The following is a 15809-nucleotide window of genomic DNA, read 5'->3' on the forward strand; positions in this document are numbered from 1 at the left end:
TCACAACAGAATAAATAAAAATATGTGCTAACACATCTCAGACAATCCTGAAGCAGCAGTACAAATCACAGTATAAAATGCCAGTCATAAAACATTATCCAAGCTACATTAATCTTCCTTGTAATTTTTACAGCTTGGTGTCCTGGTGTTATGGAGGATGGACCAGCGGGGCAGAGTTCAAGGCCCCCCTCTACTTAAACATGAGTATGGAAAGCATCTCAATTACTGTATCTTCCGGCCACCCCCTCCTGGCGAGTAAGTTGACTACAGTGGCCAGATTTCTGACAGGCAGAATGCCTGTATTTTGAAGAATGTACATTCCTTTGGAATCAGACCTGCTAATTTCCTCGGTGTTCAGTCAATAGTATATCTGTGTTGGCTCAAACCCCATTGCCAATTCTGAGTGCCCTGGCAACTCTTAACATTCTCTTCGTTCATATATTTTCTCTACTTATATTGGTTTCTAGGTCCTACATCTTCCCATTGTAGTAAAAGACTGCCTTCTTTTAAACCTTTCTGGGAATTATCTACTTCTTAGCATCATCCCCAGGCCCTTTGTCTTGCTATGGACCTGATTTCCACCCTTCTGCTTTCAAATCCCATCCCCAGTCCCTCTGCTGTGTTACAGATAACCTTTAGCTATTGTTGATAACATCCTACCATGTGCTTAGTAGCTTTTGAATCCCAACTTACGTTGCTTTTATTTATTTGAAACATTTTTCTCTTGTTTTCTCATCAATAATGCTCAAAGCACCTTACAATATTTAAAGAAATAATACAAGCAAAATGAAACAGCCAACAATAAATAACTACTTAACAACAAATAAAAGTTGCGGCAAAAATAGCTATAAAAAGCCTGAGAGAATCGTTTGTGGACAAAATGATGGGTGGCTACAGGAGAGAGACCCTTTTTAGTTGTGGCACCCTGTTTGTGGAATAGTCTTCCTGGATGGGCTTGCCTGGAGCCTACATTGTGGTCTTTTCAGCACCAGGTGAAGACCTTTTTCTTTTCCATGGCATTTTAAGAACTGTTTTAGTGCCTTTATTCTGCTGCTGGTTGTATCTTGGTTTTATTCAGCACTGTTTTTATCTTGTTTTAACGTTTGTACCTTGTTTTTAATATATGTACACTGCCCAGAGAACTTTGGCTAATGGACATTTTAAAATTACAGTAAACAAATAAATACATAAATAATAGAGACTGAAATACAACGTAGGGAAATATATATTTGTTATGGAGGATTCCAGCTGGTAGCCTGGCTGCCACATCCTGAACAGCTGAATTTCTGAATGGTCTTCAGAGACAGCCCCATGTGCAAAACATTACAGTAATTTAAGCCTGCAGTCATTCCCCCCACTCCACCCCAACAATGCCCCTGCAAGGACACTGTTATGATGTAGTGTCCTTTCACAGAGGCTTTGTTAGGCAGCGGGGGGTGGGGAGTGCCCTGGAATGGTCTAGGAAAGCTGCTGCTGCTCACTGCAGTGGCAACAAGTATTTAAGAAAGGAAGAAAAAAAAGAGAAGGGGAGAGGTAAGCCATTCTGCTGGACAGTAAATGCAAGTCCCTCACCCCTGAAATTGTTAAGAAGTTCTCCAGCCGACTGAGGACTGAGGCATTTTTTCTCACCCCTTCTCATCTTCCTACCCCCACAAGCATGCTGAAAAGGTTGCTTGGCACAGCACTAGCTCAAAATCAAATGGCTTTGTCTGCATGGTGTTTGCCTTTGCCACATACCACTTTCAGTTCTTCCCTTGGCCCCCAATCATGCCCAGTTGGGGAAAACTGTAATACTGGAGATCATGTTTGCAATAGTTTTGGCGTTTTCTGTTCTGGGTCTGGACTGAGAAGTTCTCTCTTTGTCATAACTGGCTGCTGCTTCTGCTGGTGGAAGTCCCCATCCACTTTCTTCTGGATAGGAAGTTACACTGAGAAGGGAGCAAAAAATAACATGCCTTGTTTTTGCCTGCAGGGACTTGGTACAACTAGCCAAAGCTGCAGTGAGTGGCGATGAGAAGGCCCTGGACATGTTTAACTGGAGAAAATCTGGGATGGGAATGCCTCTGAAAATGGGACCCCAGGAAGGGTTGTCCTTCTTTATCAGTGTGACAGATGGTAAGGACAAAACAGTTGTAGCCTACTAGGAAAAATCACCTGTTCGGTGTCTTTTTGGTCTATGCATTGCAAGGAGGTAACAAGCTGGAAATAATGGTTTGCATGATCTCATGTTCTAGCCCAATTCTTATCTCCCATTCTTGGGTCAAAGATTCTGCTTTTTTGCACCTGAAATGCCTATTTACATAGTAGCTGCCTTAGTCCTGTTTTGTTCTGCTTCCACAAAGACCATTTGTGGAAGCTGATGTTTTAACTGGGTTACTTGATTGTAAAATAGAATTTGTTTAAGTCAGTCAAATGTTATTTCTTAAAAAGAACAGTAAAGTTGTGATGAAAAATGGGGTAAAGGTTTGCAGGAGAATACTAATAAGATGAAAATGCCACGTTCTTCCCAATAACCTGTCATCAAATTTGCCTTACTTTGTTTGACATTCCCTTTTTGAAGAAGAAAAGTACACAGTAGAGGTGTGTTTTCAAATATTGCAAGTGCATATATATATATATAAGCGCACGTGTACACACACACACACACACACACACACTCATTTGATGCATGGTAATAAGCTTTTGGCACAGCCAATTATGGCACTGTGCATATTACGGAGGCTAATTTGGAGGTACATAGCCCCACCTACTGGTAAATGGTAGATGTGCATCTTTAAATAATGCAATCTTTGTCTTTCCCCATAGCTTTCGAAAGCCAAACTAGGCATTATAAGAGACAGAGCTGCTGCCTCTTGAATCTCCAGGAGTGGGGAGGGGGTGCGGGGGCGGGCAAAGAGCCCTTTGAATTCTCTGCAGACTACATGTTACTCTCCTGCACTTTCATGCTGTTAATATTGAAAGTGAATAACAATGGTTTCAATACTGTCCTGTGGGCCTCTATATCCTCTTTATAGTGTATTCATTCTTCGCTGCCTTTTGTTTTTAGACTCTACATCTGTTTTGTCCTCTCATATTAGCCCAGCTCTTACTAACTTTTTAGGTTAGCCTTTGTGTGGTTCTACAGCAAAGGCTTTATCTACAGGGCAATTAAAAGTCCAAAGCAGCCCTTTCCCTAGTATTAGAGAGGATATTGAAACAGTGGGTGGTCTTACATAATGATATCCAGCAGTTTGCATTGCAATATCCAAGTGAAATGGGATTGGCTAAGGACACATTTTCAAGATGAGACATGAAAACCAGCTCCTATCCACTTGGAACATGCAAATGAATTAAGTATAGTCGCCCTGGGCTCCTAATCAAATTACAGTGGTGCTCCGCTCACCTAGGCTTTTCAGTCATTTGTATTAGTTCCTTGGTTTCTGAGTCAAACATCTAACCTGCCCCATAAGGACTTTGTGTAAGCAGAGGCCCCACTGTAGTTGGTCATACTCTATGTAAATCTTCCAGTATAGAATTCATTTAATCCTGAATCATGCACAGCTTACTCTGTTTAACCATCCCATATCTTTCTGAAACAGTTTAAGTAATCACATTCCCTTTATGACTAGGCATAACTGGATTTTGTTTTCTCCTCCTGCCCCCATCACCTCTATTAAATTATTTTGAGCTATTATTGCTAGGCCGAGTACATAACCCTGCAGGCGATGTGATAGATCTGAGTTGTAGGAACCTCTCATATTAAAATACTGCAATATCTAAATATATATTGTGACATTTGGATCATTTGGATCTGATTCAACAGAATGAAGAAAAGGCACCCGTGTTCCAATACAGTCCCTAGTCCCACTTCACCATCAATTTATTTTTTGATAATTTGATACATGCATATGATAAAACATTCATCTTGTAAAGAGCAGCAGTGGCCAGTCTGCCAAATCAAGATAGCTTAAGCTTTGACCAGTCCTTTCAATCTTTTCTGTTGTCACTGAAGGGCAGTAATTCAAATGGCCTAGCTGGTCTGGATCTCTTGTGATATAAATACATAAATATGTCATGGTTTCACCTGTCCATTTGAATCAGAATTCTCTTTGAATCTGGCCAGAGAAAAAGCCATTACTACTGCAATGTTTCTTTTAAGCCTCCATCCTGGTAGGTGGGTGTGATGCATTTCAGGAGCTTGCAATAGCCACTGCCCACCAGGACCTCTTTATTGTTCACTGAAAAGGGCTTGGCTCTACTAAACACCCATTTTGTGTTACAGAATAGTATGGCTGAAACAGTATTGATACTGAAAAAATAACACTGATCCTATGTTAGTGTGTGGGGGGGGGGCGGTTTAGCTGGGTTTATTTTCTCGAGTGTGTTGTTTTGCTTACGTCTGTGGTGATGTTATAACAAACCAGTATGCAACAAGGCTTGGTTTCATTGCAGGAACTGTGCATTATGTGAATGAGAGAGGGAAAACAAACCAGGCATTGACCACAGAGAGTTCAGTCCAAAAGCTGCTGTTCATGGAAAAGGATGTCTTGGTAGTAATAACAGAGACTCTTCTGTTATCTCTTTACAAAATTTCTCTTGAAGGAGAAGCAGAGGAACTCTTGAAGGTGAGTAGTGTAGATTCTGAGGTACATTACTTAAGAGAGATTAGATTCTTGGGTCTCTAGCGAGTCTCCAGGCTGCACAAAAGAGTGTTGAGGGCTGGTTATTGCATACGCACTGAGGATTCCAGATCATATGTGAACAAATATCCCAAGATGTATTTGATAATGTACTTGCTTAAAATAGAGACCAGTGTGCTCCAGTGCATGGTGATGGACCCAGGGATTTCAGCTTGGCCATGAATTTTCAGGCAGGGCCTGTAGCTCAGTAGTCAGGTGAGAGGGCCAGGTGCTCGCTTTCAGACTTTCAAAGAGGGCCAGGTGGTCTGCGTGCAGAACACTCCCAAGCTCAGTCCCTAATAAGCAGATCTTAGGTAGCAGAGATAGGGAAAATGTCTGCCTGAGAGAGCTGCTGCCAGTTAGAGTAGACAATACCTGGCTAAATGGAGGTTTAGCCTCCATTTCTGACTCAGTATAAGGCAGCTTCCTGTGTTCACCGTTGAAAAGACACTCAGCCTAAATCAGAGCAGCAGGGATGTCCTCAGTTGCGTCATTGTTGGCGACAACTCCATGTGCGCACCCTGTCTGCAGGAGCAGAACTGTTTCTGACACTGAAGTGAATGAGGAGTCTCCTGCTTATATGGAAACTCTCTGTGTGACCCCAGGCCCCATGGGAGCTTTGCGGAAGGGTTAGTCTCAGCCTTAGTTCCCAATCTGTAAAATGAGGGTAATAAATGATCTATACTGAAAGGGTTGTTATGAAGGTGAATATGATTATCCTTACAGTTCTCTTACAGAAGGCTGGCTGTGATAGTCTGCCACACCAAAAACAACAAAGAGTCTTGTGGCAAGCATATATGACTTGGATTGTAGTCCATGAAAGCTTATGCTGCAATAAACTTTACAGTGCCCCAAGACGTTTTGTACAATTCTACTAAAACCAATCAATTAGAAGCAAAATGGCAGTAATGCCTTAAAATACATTAGCAATCTGGGAAATAATCACATTGTTTCCCATCATAATTTTTATTATCAGGTGAAGCTGAGTGGGAAGATGGGTCACACCGCTGATATCATTTTGATTGACCGTAGCCTCCTTATCACTGCAACAGGTGAACCAGTTCTTAGGTAAGAAAACTGGCCAGAGAGATAACAGGGCTTCAAAGGGTAGGTAGGGGAGGTTGGTCTTCTTTAATATAGGCTATATTTGCACATAACAGTAAGCCATAAATTAGCACCATGTGCATGAATAGAAAGTAGCCCATGAGGAAGTGCCTGGCTCACGCATTTCACTCTCCTCCTCACATGTGATTGGGAGGAGGAATAAACTGTAATTCAGTTTCGCTTCAGCAGGTCCCTGGCTTCTTGTTATGTGCAAACCAGGAACTGTGGTTGAAAATAAACTGTAATTTATTAAACAAGTCAGTAAAACAACCCAGGGACAGTTGTTGGCTTGTTTACCAATTCACTACAATTTATTTTAAATCACAATTCCTGGTTGATTGAGATGTAACAACAAGCTAGGAATGTGCTAAAGTGAAACTGGATTCTGGTTCATTCCTCTTAATTGCCTAGGAGGAAGATAGGGAAAGGGGAAGCGTGTGAGCCTGAGCCTTAGTGTTACGTGCAAGTGTGGGCATTGTGGCCTTTTTCCAATAAATCTCATTAGAACTTTGATTATGGGGAATAGCACATTTGGGAGCAAGGAAAGCAATTGGCAACCAGTTCCTGCCTCCTTGTTTCTCTAGCCTGATTGTGAACCATTTGCCCCAAAGGGCTAATACATAGAGAGCTAGTGTAGAATACTGGCTAAGAGTGTGACCTCAGGACTCAACAGTTCAAAGCTCACCTCTGCCATAAACTTGCTTGATAGCCTTGGGAAACTTGTTCCCTTGTTTTCATTCAGCCTCCATCCCCAAGTATGGGGATAGTAAGTAGTATATTGACCTAACTCACAAATCTGTTGTAAGGATTATTGAGAGAACGGAGGTGAAGAGCTTTCAGTACTTGAAATGTGCTGTATAAATGCTGTGTAGTCGTATTATTTAAAGGACTGCAACATCAGCATGGCAGCCACTCCAGGATATGCATAACATGGCATTCCAGCCTTGCTGCTGCTGGGAGGCCACTGTGTTTGACCATTAGCTCGATTTCCTTAGGACAACAGTGAGTGAGATGAGGAGATCCTCACTGGTTTTGCAGATTGCTACAGGAGAGAGGAAGCTGCACCACAGAGGCAAGTGAGGAGGAGAAATGCTACAGGCAGGATCAGTCCCTGTGGTAACTTCTGTTAATTTTTTCAGCCAAGTCTGGCTGGACGGAAGCCTCTGTATTAACCTGGAGGCCTGAAAATAGATTCTTTGGATTACCATGATAAAACTAGACCACTTGTGAAAGGAATGGCGGTTTATTGATAGAAAATGGATGCAGAATAAATATGCAAAGAAAGCTCACACATCTCTTCAGTTAACAAAGCAGACCTTTGTCACAGCTGGGTGCGCTCTGGGGTCCCTATCAACAGTGTATGAGACGTGGTTCCTAGGACTAAAGTTCTCCAGGCTGATTGTGCGTGTTTTTCTCCCATGGAGGGAGACCAAAGAGCAAAACCAGTGGGTTGGATTATAGACATCTCATTCCCTAGTTTAGGAGCTGACAAGCTACCTCTACCCATTCAGGAGAAGAGGAGCTTTCCTTCCCATGGGAAGCGAAACTTATCTCGACTCACAGGATGGGCTCATACAGCTGGCCAAAACAGCTTCAAAGAGAAGCTGTAAATTACCGGCCTGTGTGAGAGGCCTTCCTAATTAACTATAAAGCTGCCAGTTATAGAGGCCAAACATGTTTCTGTGCATTCAAATAGCATATAGGACACTGTGTCAGTTCAGATCTGACTGTTTGCCAGTTCTTCCAGTGTCAAACTCATTACAGGCCAATTCCTTTACTTTCTCTGTAGGTTCTGGGACTTGGAGCGTGGCGAGAACTATGTGCTCTCTCTGGATGAGCAGTTTGGGTTTGAAACAGCAGAATGTATCAACTGTGTGTCCTATTGCAATGCTAAAAGTGAGGAATATCATGTTGCATTGATTTTTAGCTTCTTAATTGTCTATATGTGCCCAGTAGATGGGGATCAATTGAAATTCATATGAAACCAATGCAAATGCAGGGAGCATCATAGCCCCTGACTTCTCTGCTTTGAGAGCCTCTTGGGCTATAAAGTGGGCTATAAATTTCTCTCAGGATTCTGGTGCTTGTTTTTAGCATTATGGCACTCGCCTGTCCTTTCTCTCAATCTCTTTTCAATTTGTTGCTCCTTCCTCCCCTTTTCCCCACATTTTGCTAGTTTGAGCTCTTGCCCATCCTTCATCTCACTGCTTCTCTACCTTTTGAAGTCCACTATGACTCTACTTCCCTTAGCATCTCTGTATTGCCCTTCTTGCCTCCCTCTCAACCTCATTTCAGATTTCGATGCCTGGCTTGACTTCTTCTCTCTCTCAGAACTTCACTTTATTCCTCGGTAATTTCAGTGTTCGTGTTGTTAATAATCCTTATGAACCCAGCTGCTTCCCGCCTCCCTAATCTCCTCCTTTGATCTCTGACTTTGGACAGACTTCCCTATGTGCTGTCTTGGGCACTTTTTTGATCTTGCCATCACCAGAAACGTTCTACTTCTGACCTCTCTGCTGTGGAATTCGCTCTGTCTGATTATCACAGTATCTCCTTCAACATTGCACACAATCTATCCTCCCTACATTCCATCTTCTGCTGCTTCTTTGAATTTCAATTAGTTGATCTAGTGGCTTTCTCTGAAGTGCCCCGTCCTCTCTCTCCTGTCAGTTATGCCTTTTTTTAAACTCTGCTTAGATGGGAAGTTCATCCCTTCAGTTTATCCCTGTTCACTTTCTCAATGAATGTTCGCCCTTCTTATTCCCAGCCCTTGCTCACTTCCTCCATTTGATATTTTTGTTTATTTTCTTGTGCAGCCAAATACCTCTGGAGGAAAGCAAAATGTCTGATTTTTGTCCATTGAAAATTCCTCCTCTTTCTTGCCTGCTACCTACCTTGCCAAACTGCTTTACAATTCTGATTCACACCAAACCTAGGAATCCTCATTATATCTACTCTTATCTTTGATTCCCTGCTAAGGCCTGCTCCACCACCAGTGCCCTCCTTGTTCTCTACTCAAGACTTTATATCCTTCCATTCTAAAATGGAAACTGTCCACTCTGATCTCTCTACCTTTCCCACCCTTCCCCTCCTCAAGCTGTCTTTCTTCCTGTGTCTCTGCAATCCTTTCCTTTTTCTCCCTGTCTCAGTTTGGGAGTTAACTACCTTGTTTCCCTTATCTTACCCCTCTATGTGGACCTTTGGTCCTGTTCCCTCAACTCATAGTTGCCATGTATTCCGCCATTCCCCACATCACCTTCCTATCTCTCCTACTGCATTCAAACATGCCACTGTTTCCCCTTTTCTGAAAAAACCTCATATTCCCTTTCCAATTATTTCGTGCTGCCTTCTGTCCTTTGTCTCCAAACACCTTGAGTGTGCTCCTTACCCCCACTGTCTTGATCTTGACTTCCTTCAATCTGGCTTCCATCCTCTGCACTCCACTGAAACTGCCCTCACCAAAATCCTCAGCTATCTCCTCACTACTAAATCCAAAGCTCTCTACTCAGTCCTCCTTGACCTCTCTGCCACATTTGATACAGCTGACCACTCTCTCTTGCTTGGCTCCCTTTATGCCAAGGGGTATCCATTATTCTGTCCTTAGTGGGTTCTCTTTCATTGCCTTCTTATGGGGAAGATCTTGCTCTGATTTATCTCTCATTTGAGGTCCTTCAGAGATTTGGTCTTGGCCCTCTGCTTCTCTCTCTTTTCACATTGTCCCTGGATGACCTCATTAAAACTCATGACTTTCAGTACCACCTATACGCTGGTGAAACCCAGCCCTGTCTTTCTATCCCAGAACTTTCCCCCTCCATCCAATCCCGTATGTCCAACTGCCTGTCTGATATGTTCACTGGAATGCTCTCATCTCAAACTCACTATGTCCAAGACCAAACTCTCTTCTTTCTTCCCAAGCCCTCCTCCCCTTAAACACTCTCCTTATTCATGGACAACATAGCTATCCACCTTGTTGAAAAGTCTTGATAGTCTCTTTGACCCCTTTCTCATTTGCCCCTTGTATTCATAATTCAAGTTCTGTTCCTTCTCCATTTACAGCTTGCAACCGTGATCACCCTTGACTACTGCAACCTTCTTTTCCTTTCTGGTCTCTCATTGTCTCACTTTGGTCTCTTCATGTCCCATGTCTTTTCAGCACTCTGCTACTAAAATTATTCACCTCTCTTGTGACACCCCTTCTTAAATCCCTACATTGGCTTCCTGTCCACTTCTGGATCCAGCACAAGCTTCTGTCCTTACCTTCAAACCCTTCCTTGGCCTTGCCTCCCCATCTCTCTCCACTCTTATATCCTGTCTTTGACCCTAGCTTTGCCAGCCTCACTACCTTCAGCAGCCCCAAAATCTCCGGTTTCCTCAAGTAGTTTACCCCTTTCTCTCTTTCTCCCCCTTATTTCTGGAACCTCCTTCCATAACACCTCTGTAATGTCATCTCTCTCATTCCAAATTCACATTGAAAAATCCCCTTTTCTTTGAAGCCTTGGCAAAAAACCCTAGTCCCTGTATCCTACTGTTACTAAACTTAGGTTGGAAGCACTAATAATGTGGGACTGTAACCCCAGCTGTTGAGAACCCAGCCTTCTTCTGTCTGCACAACTTTGCTTCTTTCGCTGCATGACCCTGTCCTGCTTTCTTTCTCTTGTTCATATTAGGGATTGTTGTGTTTGATATATATGACTATGGATTATGATAATCTTGACCCGATCTGAAGAGTATGGTATATTTGGCAGGTCTTCTCTCAGTTGGGACAGACAAAGGGAGAATAGCTATGTGGAGGAAAGTGTCAGTCACCAGCCAAAGCTCATGGTCACTGGAAGGCAAGGACAGATGGAAGCTTCAGGCTCCTACAGAGCTTGAAGGGAATATTATCCAAATAAAGGTAAACCACTGAATAGATTCCTTTCTTCTTCTTTTTTGGCTTATCTGGGTGCAACGGGATTGCATTCACACACAAGCAAACAGGTTCTCATGTGAGGGTTACTCAGCAGTCTTGGCACATTCTCTCTCTCTCTCTCTCTCTCACACACACACACACACACACACACGTGCAAACACACACACACATGCACACTCCCCTATCCATTCAGGGTCACTGTGGCAGGTGAGGTTAAAGCCTCCCCACCCCCCCTGGCGATCCTGCTCAACATGGCTAGCAGCAGGGAAAAGGCAATCTTGAGCAGTGGTGGTGGTGAAATTTTGACGTATTGATACTCAATCTTTCATTGCAGGTTCTTGAAATAGTTTACAGATATTAATGAGTACAGAAAATTAAAGGTTCATTGAAAATATGAGATATTACTATTAAGGTATTACAAATGACAATAAAACGATGAGTACAACTTTCTTACCAACCAACCCCCACGCACCTCCCCCAAAAAGGCAATACAAAGACTGCAGTTAACTGAATGGGGGAAAAACAGCCTTGAAACATATGGAACAACCTGTCAGAAACTATAATTTTGAAATAGCATTGGAGTTTCTTTGGATATACTTTGACAGATGAAAAGTAAATTAATTTATTTGCTTGTGAAAAACTCCGCATACCCTTTAATCTACAGAGATAATAGAAGTTCATCTTTCTCTGTCACTTCATCGCTTCATAGGGAGCAGTAGTTGACAGTTCATGGGAAGTGATGAAGATTGTGCATATAAAACTGCCAGCCTGGGTGGACTCTTGCTGGGCAGGTGTCTGTCTCTGACTTCTGTAGCTTTTATGAATTTTGCAGGGTTTAAAAAAAATCTATTTGGCACACTGATTTCACCTGACTCATGGTTCCTGAATCACTTGCAAGAGGAAACATCTGCACATTTTCCAGTCCTCCCCAACTGTCATTAAAAGTTATTTGACAGAAGACAAAAACGTGACAAATATTGTATTTGTCAAGATTTCACAACTAGTTTTTTCATAAAAACTAAATTGGATATATCTGTTCAGAAAAAAAGAAATTTTGCAAGTAACAAAAGTTGGTTCATTCAGAGGTAAAATTGGAATAGGTTTGTAATTGCTTAGATACCATAACTTTGTTCCCTTTCAAAATGCCTTTAATTTTTCTGTCTTCTCAGAAGATACAGCATGAATTGGTGTTTTTGCCCCAAAGTTTGATACAGTATAGTATATTTGTAATCATTTATTTTCCCTAATTTTAATTTTGTTATTCTTACACAGTATTTAGTGCAATGAATGTGAAGTCTCCTGGCCCTAGATCACAGATAGGCAACTTTTGGGGAGTCCTGGGAACAATTCCCATCCCCCAGAACCCACTGGAGGTGAGCGCACCCTTCTCCACTGCCACCAAATTTGCTGCTGAAATTCAGCAGTGCAGCAGCAAAAAAGCAGCGATTTCTCTTTAAAACAAGGCACTTGAGATGCTTCCAGGGGCACAATTTTGCTTTAAAACAAGTGTGAGCTCCCTGCGCATCTTGTTTCAAAGAGGAGTCTCTGCTCTTTTTGCTTGATGCTGCCCGCCCAATCTCTGTGACAAATTTGGCAGCAGGGGCAATTGTTGGGGCCACAAAAAAAAGCTCGGGAGACCACGTGCAGCCTGTAGGCCAAGTGTTGCCTTCCCCAGTCCTAGATGAAAAGGCAAGATATAAATTTACTTCAAAAATAGATGAAATTAAATTCTAAGGGCAGAATATACTAGCAACTTGCAAAACACTGGTATTTCAATGGGCCTTGTGTAGAAACATATAATGTTTTATTTTGTTTATGTATTGAACTATTAACCCCATATAATATGGTGTAGAATTTTGTGTGTGTGTGTATAAAAAAAAAATATTAGTTGTAAATACTAGCTATCTGTATTGGGCATATTCTGTGGTGAGAAAATAAACCCCATAGCATTAATAGATTAGGTTTTGTACACAAATTACATATTTGTTTAACTTCCACTAACATTGTTGTGAAATTGCCTTTTTGTGGGCGCAATCTTATGGCCACTAGTCAGCAGCTAGATGGCCATAGGATAGGTCAGTTCCCTGAGAACCAACCTTCACCCCCTCCCATGCTGCTTTGTAGGCAGTGCAGAATGGGCCTGCACTTGAAAGAGGAGCCCGGAGCAGCAAAAACAGGGCGTTCCTGGAGGCATGCTGGAGCGGGGAACTCTGAAATTGGCTGTCTAGCCGCAAATCCGGGGAAGCTGAAGGACAATCTCCTCCATGCTTCTCCTGCCCTGCATTGGGTAGGCGGTTGCGTCTGGGTTTGGAGGCAGCTGCCTGTCCCGGTAGGATTGCTTCCTGAGAGTACTAAGATCTGTGACTGAAGTAGTGATCTAGCTAGGAGCAGGGTAAATTGGCTAATAAGAAAGTTGGGCAGTGCCAGCAGGAGAAATCGGGGATTTTGAGTGGTCTAGTACATTTAGTCATTGTGCAAGTTGGACTTTTCTGGGAAAAGTGTTGGGGTTTAAAAAATCCTAATCTGTTTACCTTAGAGTAACCTCAGAGTAAACTACATCAGGATCTCTGTAGCAGTATGGCGGCTGAAAGGAATGACTTAAAATTCAGCAACTTGTTTGTTCCTATGGGATCAAATATTGGAACTGTGAAAATGACACTTTTGCTATGTGGAAAACGAGCTGTAAAAATAAAAAAAGATTGGATCCCTTCTGCTCACAGAAGGGCTATTTTACACTTCACACTAGAGCACTGTATGGGAAAAATGGAATCTTAAGATGATTATCTGCTTGTGTGACCTCTTGAACAAGCAGAAACATGACAACTGCTATAGAACATTATAGCGGCGCATGAACTCTTAAGTATTTGTAGAAGAATGATATTTGCTTTCTGCTCATGTTTCTGGAGAATCTAACCCTCTGGTTTAGGGGTGGGCAACTTGTGGCCCTCCAGATGTTTTGGCCTACAACTCCTGTCATCCCTCACCATTGGCTATGGCAGCCAGGTCTGATGGGAGCTGTAGGCCAAAACATCTGGAGGGCTGCAAGTTGCCCACTTTTGCTCTAGCTCAAAAGCATTGTGTTAAATTGGATATTTAGATATCTATGGGCAGAATCCAGTGGAGTACTTCTGCCCCTGCCGATTCCTCTGTGCTGGCTCCATTGATGTAGTGCTTTTGGGGCAACTGAAATGAGCGGAAATGCTCATTTCTGGAAGGAGGCATGTCAGTTGGAGCATGCATAAGGAAGCTTCACTGACCTGCCTCCTTCCAGAAATGAGAGTTTCTGCTTGTTTCGGGGCTTCCTGTAGGAAGCGCTAAATCTCCCTTGCATATGCGGTGGGTCCTGTTCACGCAATGCAGTTGATGGGACCCACCACTTCCACAACAGAATTGATGAGCTGGAAAACAATTGGTGGGGGCATGAGCGCCTCGTTATATACTGCCGTTTTGTCCTTAACCTGTGTTTTTCCATATTGTTTCTAGTGGGGAACCAAGAAGAACGTACTGGCTGTAAACACAACTAGCTCTGTGTCAATCCTTAGTGAACAGGCCATGTCTTCCCACTTCCACCAGCAAGTGGCAGTGGTGCAAGTTTCACCAAACCTGTTCAATGTCACCTCCTTCAGCTCAAGAATGACTGACAACATCCGTATTGACATGTATGTGAATGGAGTTTTTGCCACCAAGGTAATTTGCATCACAGCTGACAGATTTATCCACCAGATTGTTTTGGGGGATGTGGGAAGGAAAACATTTTGGGTTGAATCCTGACTTTGTCATAATTAGAGAAGACCCATTGAAACCCATGGGGCTTATATTGGTCATGATTAAAAAAGAAATTAATAGAAAACGTTCCAGTTGTTCCCACAAATTATTAAAATAGAACTAAATTGGAGACAGCAGAAGTATTAATGAATAGGTCCTGGGTTGCCAAGGCCATAAGGGCCAAACTACACATCATGCTTAATGCATAGTGTACAGTTTTACATTCTGATTTTCTTTAATTTCTGTAGGCATTGAGGTGGTGCTTTGGGGAGGATTGCCGCGTATGGGGATGGGAAGTTTATCCCAAGCTTTGACCTCTCCCCCCCCACCCCCCAGCTCCCTATGTGAGTACAGGCAATAGAAAAAAGGTTCCCATTGGTACCAATGGGAACCTTTTTCTATCAATCATAGTCATGCTGAGGGGGTCTTTTTTGCTGCCGAGGGGTGGGTGGGGAGTCATGGTTGGGGAATGAGGTAGTGAAAACCACTTCCTGTGCGCTGTGATCCCCCCGCCCCATGCCTCCAACACAGCTGTAAAAATTAAAGAGAATCAGAAGATGAAGCTGCACAGGCAGTAAGTATAACATGTAGTTTGTCCCCAAGATGGTAGTATATAGTTTCAAGGTTTTATGTATATAGTGGTTTTATGTATTTTCAAAGCACACATTTAAGATGCATTTGTTTTAATTTTGTGGCAAAACTTAGGATGCTGTAGCATTCTGGAATGGAAAGCAAGTTGCTATCTTCGAGCTCTCAGGTGCCACTTTACGAAATTCAGGTAAGATTAATAGATTTGAATGGGGTAACTTGTGGATGCTGGATAAAAATACAGGATGCTACTAATTCAGCTACTAAGTAGCTACTGAGACTCTAGCCATATGGCACAGTAGCTCTCAATATGATGTTTTCTCTTCATATTATATTTTCGGTTTGCTCAGTAGAAATGATGGTCTAGAAAGGCACCAGATCCATAGAAATATGAATCAATAATTGCAAAAGATTGTGCACGCTTATTGTGTTCAGAAGATCAAGCCCCTGGTCCTCTTTTTATTAGAGCAAGTTAATAAACATACATCACATGTTTTATAAACTTTGAATAGCACTGAAGAAACACAGTTCCAGTAGCAGCCAATATTTTTTTTACCCACTGTCTCAGTAACCTTCATTTAATATGACCACTAGGAAGGATCTGGTTATATCTTTAGGCGTTCTGTAGTGCACATTTATCCTTCTTAAAATTGTATCCTAACTGAATTTTATGTATTTGATCTTCAAGACAATCAATCTGTGAAACAAACAAGGTAGGGAAAAAGTAATATTTTTGCTAAGAGCTAAAGGGGGGGATGGAAGAATGATTATGAGTTTGGAATTAC

At 42.3% G+C, this 15809-nt stretch overlaps 1 protein-coding gene across 1 annotated transcript in view; it reads left to right on the forward strand.

Annotated features, from left to right (window-relative positions):
- Nucleotides 1-15809, forward strand: part of IFT140 (intraflagellar transport 140) — a 148756-nt gene that overhangs the window by 26916 nt on the left and 106031 nt on the right. The window contains exons 4-11 of the mRNA XM_084818716.1: nt 134-255; nt 1973-2115; nt 4432-4604; nt 5635-5726; nt 7552-7658; nt 10508-10656; nt 14155-14358; nt 15142-15214. Coding sequence (XP_084674842.1) covers nt 134-255; nt 1973-2115; nt 4432-4604; nt 5635-5726; nt 7552-7658; nt 10508-10656; nt 14155-14358; nt 15142-15214 — 1063 coding nt within the window. The remainder of the gene's footprint in view (nt 1-133; nt 256-1972; nt 2116-4431; nt 4605-5634; nt 5727-7551; nt 7659-10507; nt 10657-14154; nt 14359-15141; nt 15215-15809) is intronic.

The sequence above is a fragment of the Heloderma suspectum genome, chromosome 12 (genome assembly GCF_057233095.1).
Source record: "Heloderma suspectum isolate Gila_16-S chromosome 12, 16-S_ref, whole genome shotgun sequence".
NCBI classification, from domain to species: domain Eukaryota; kingdom Metazoa; phylum Chordata; class Lepidosauria; order Squamata; family Helodermatidae; genus Heloderma; species Heloderma suspectum.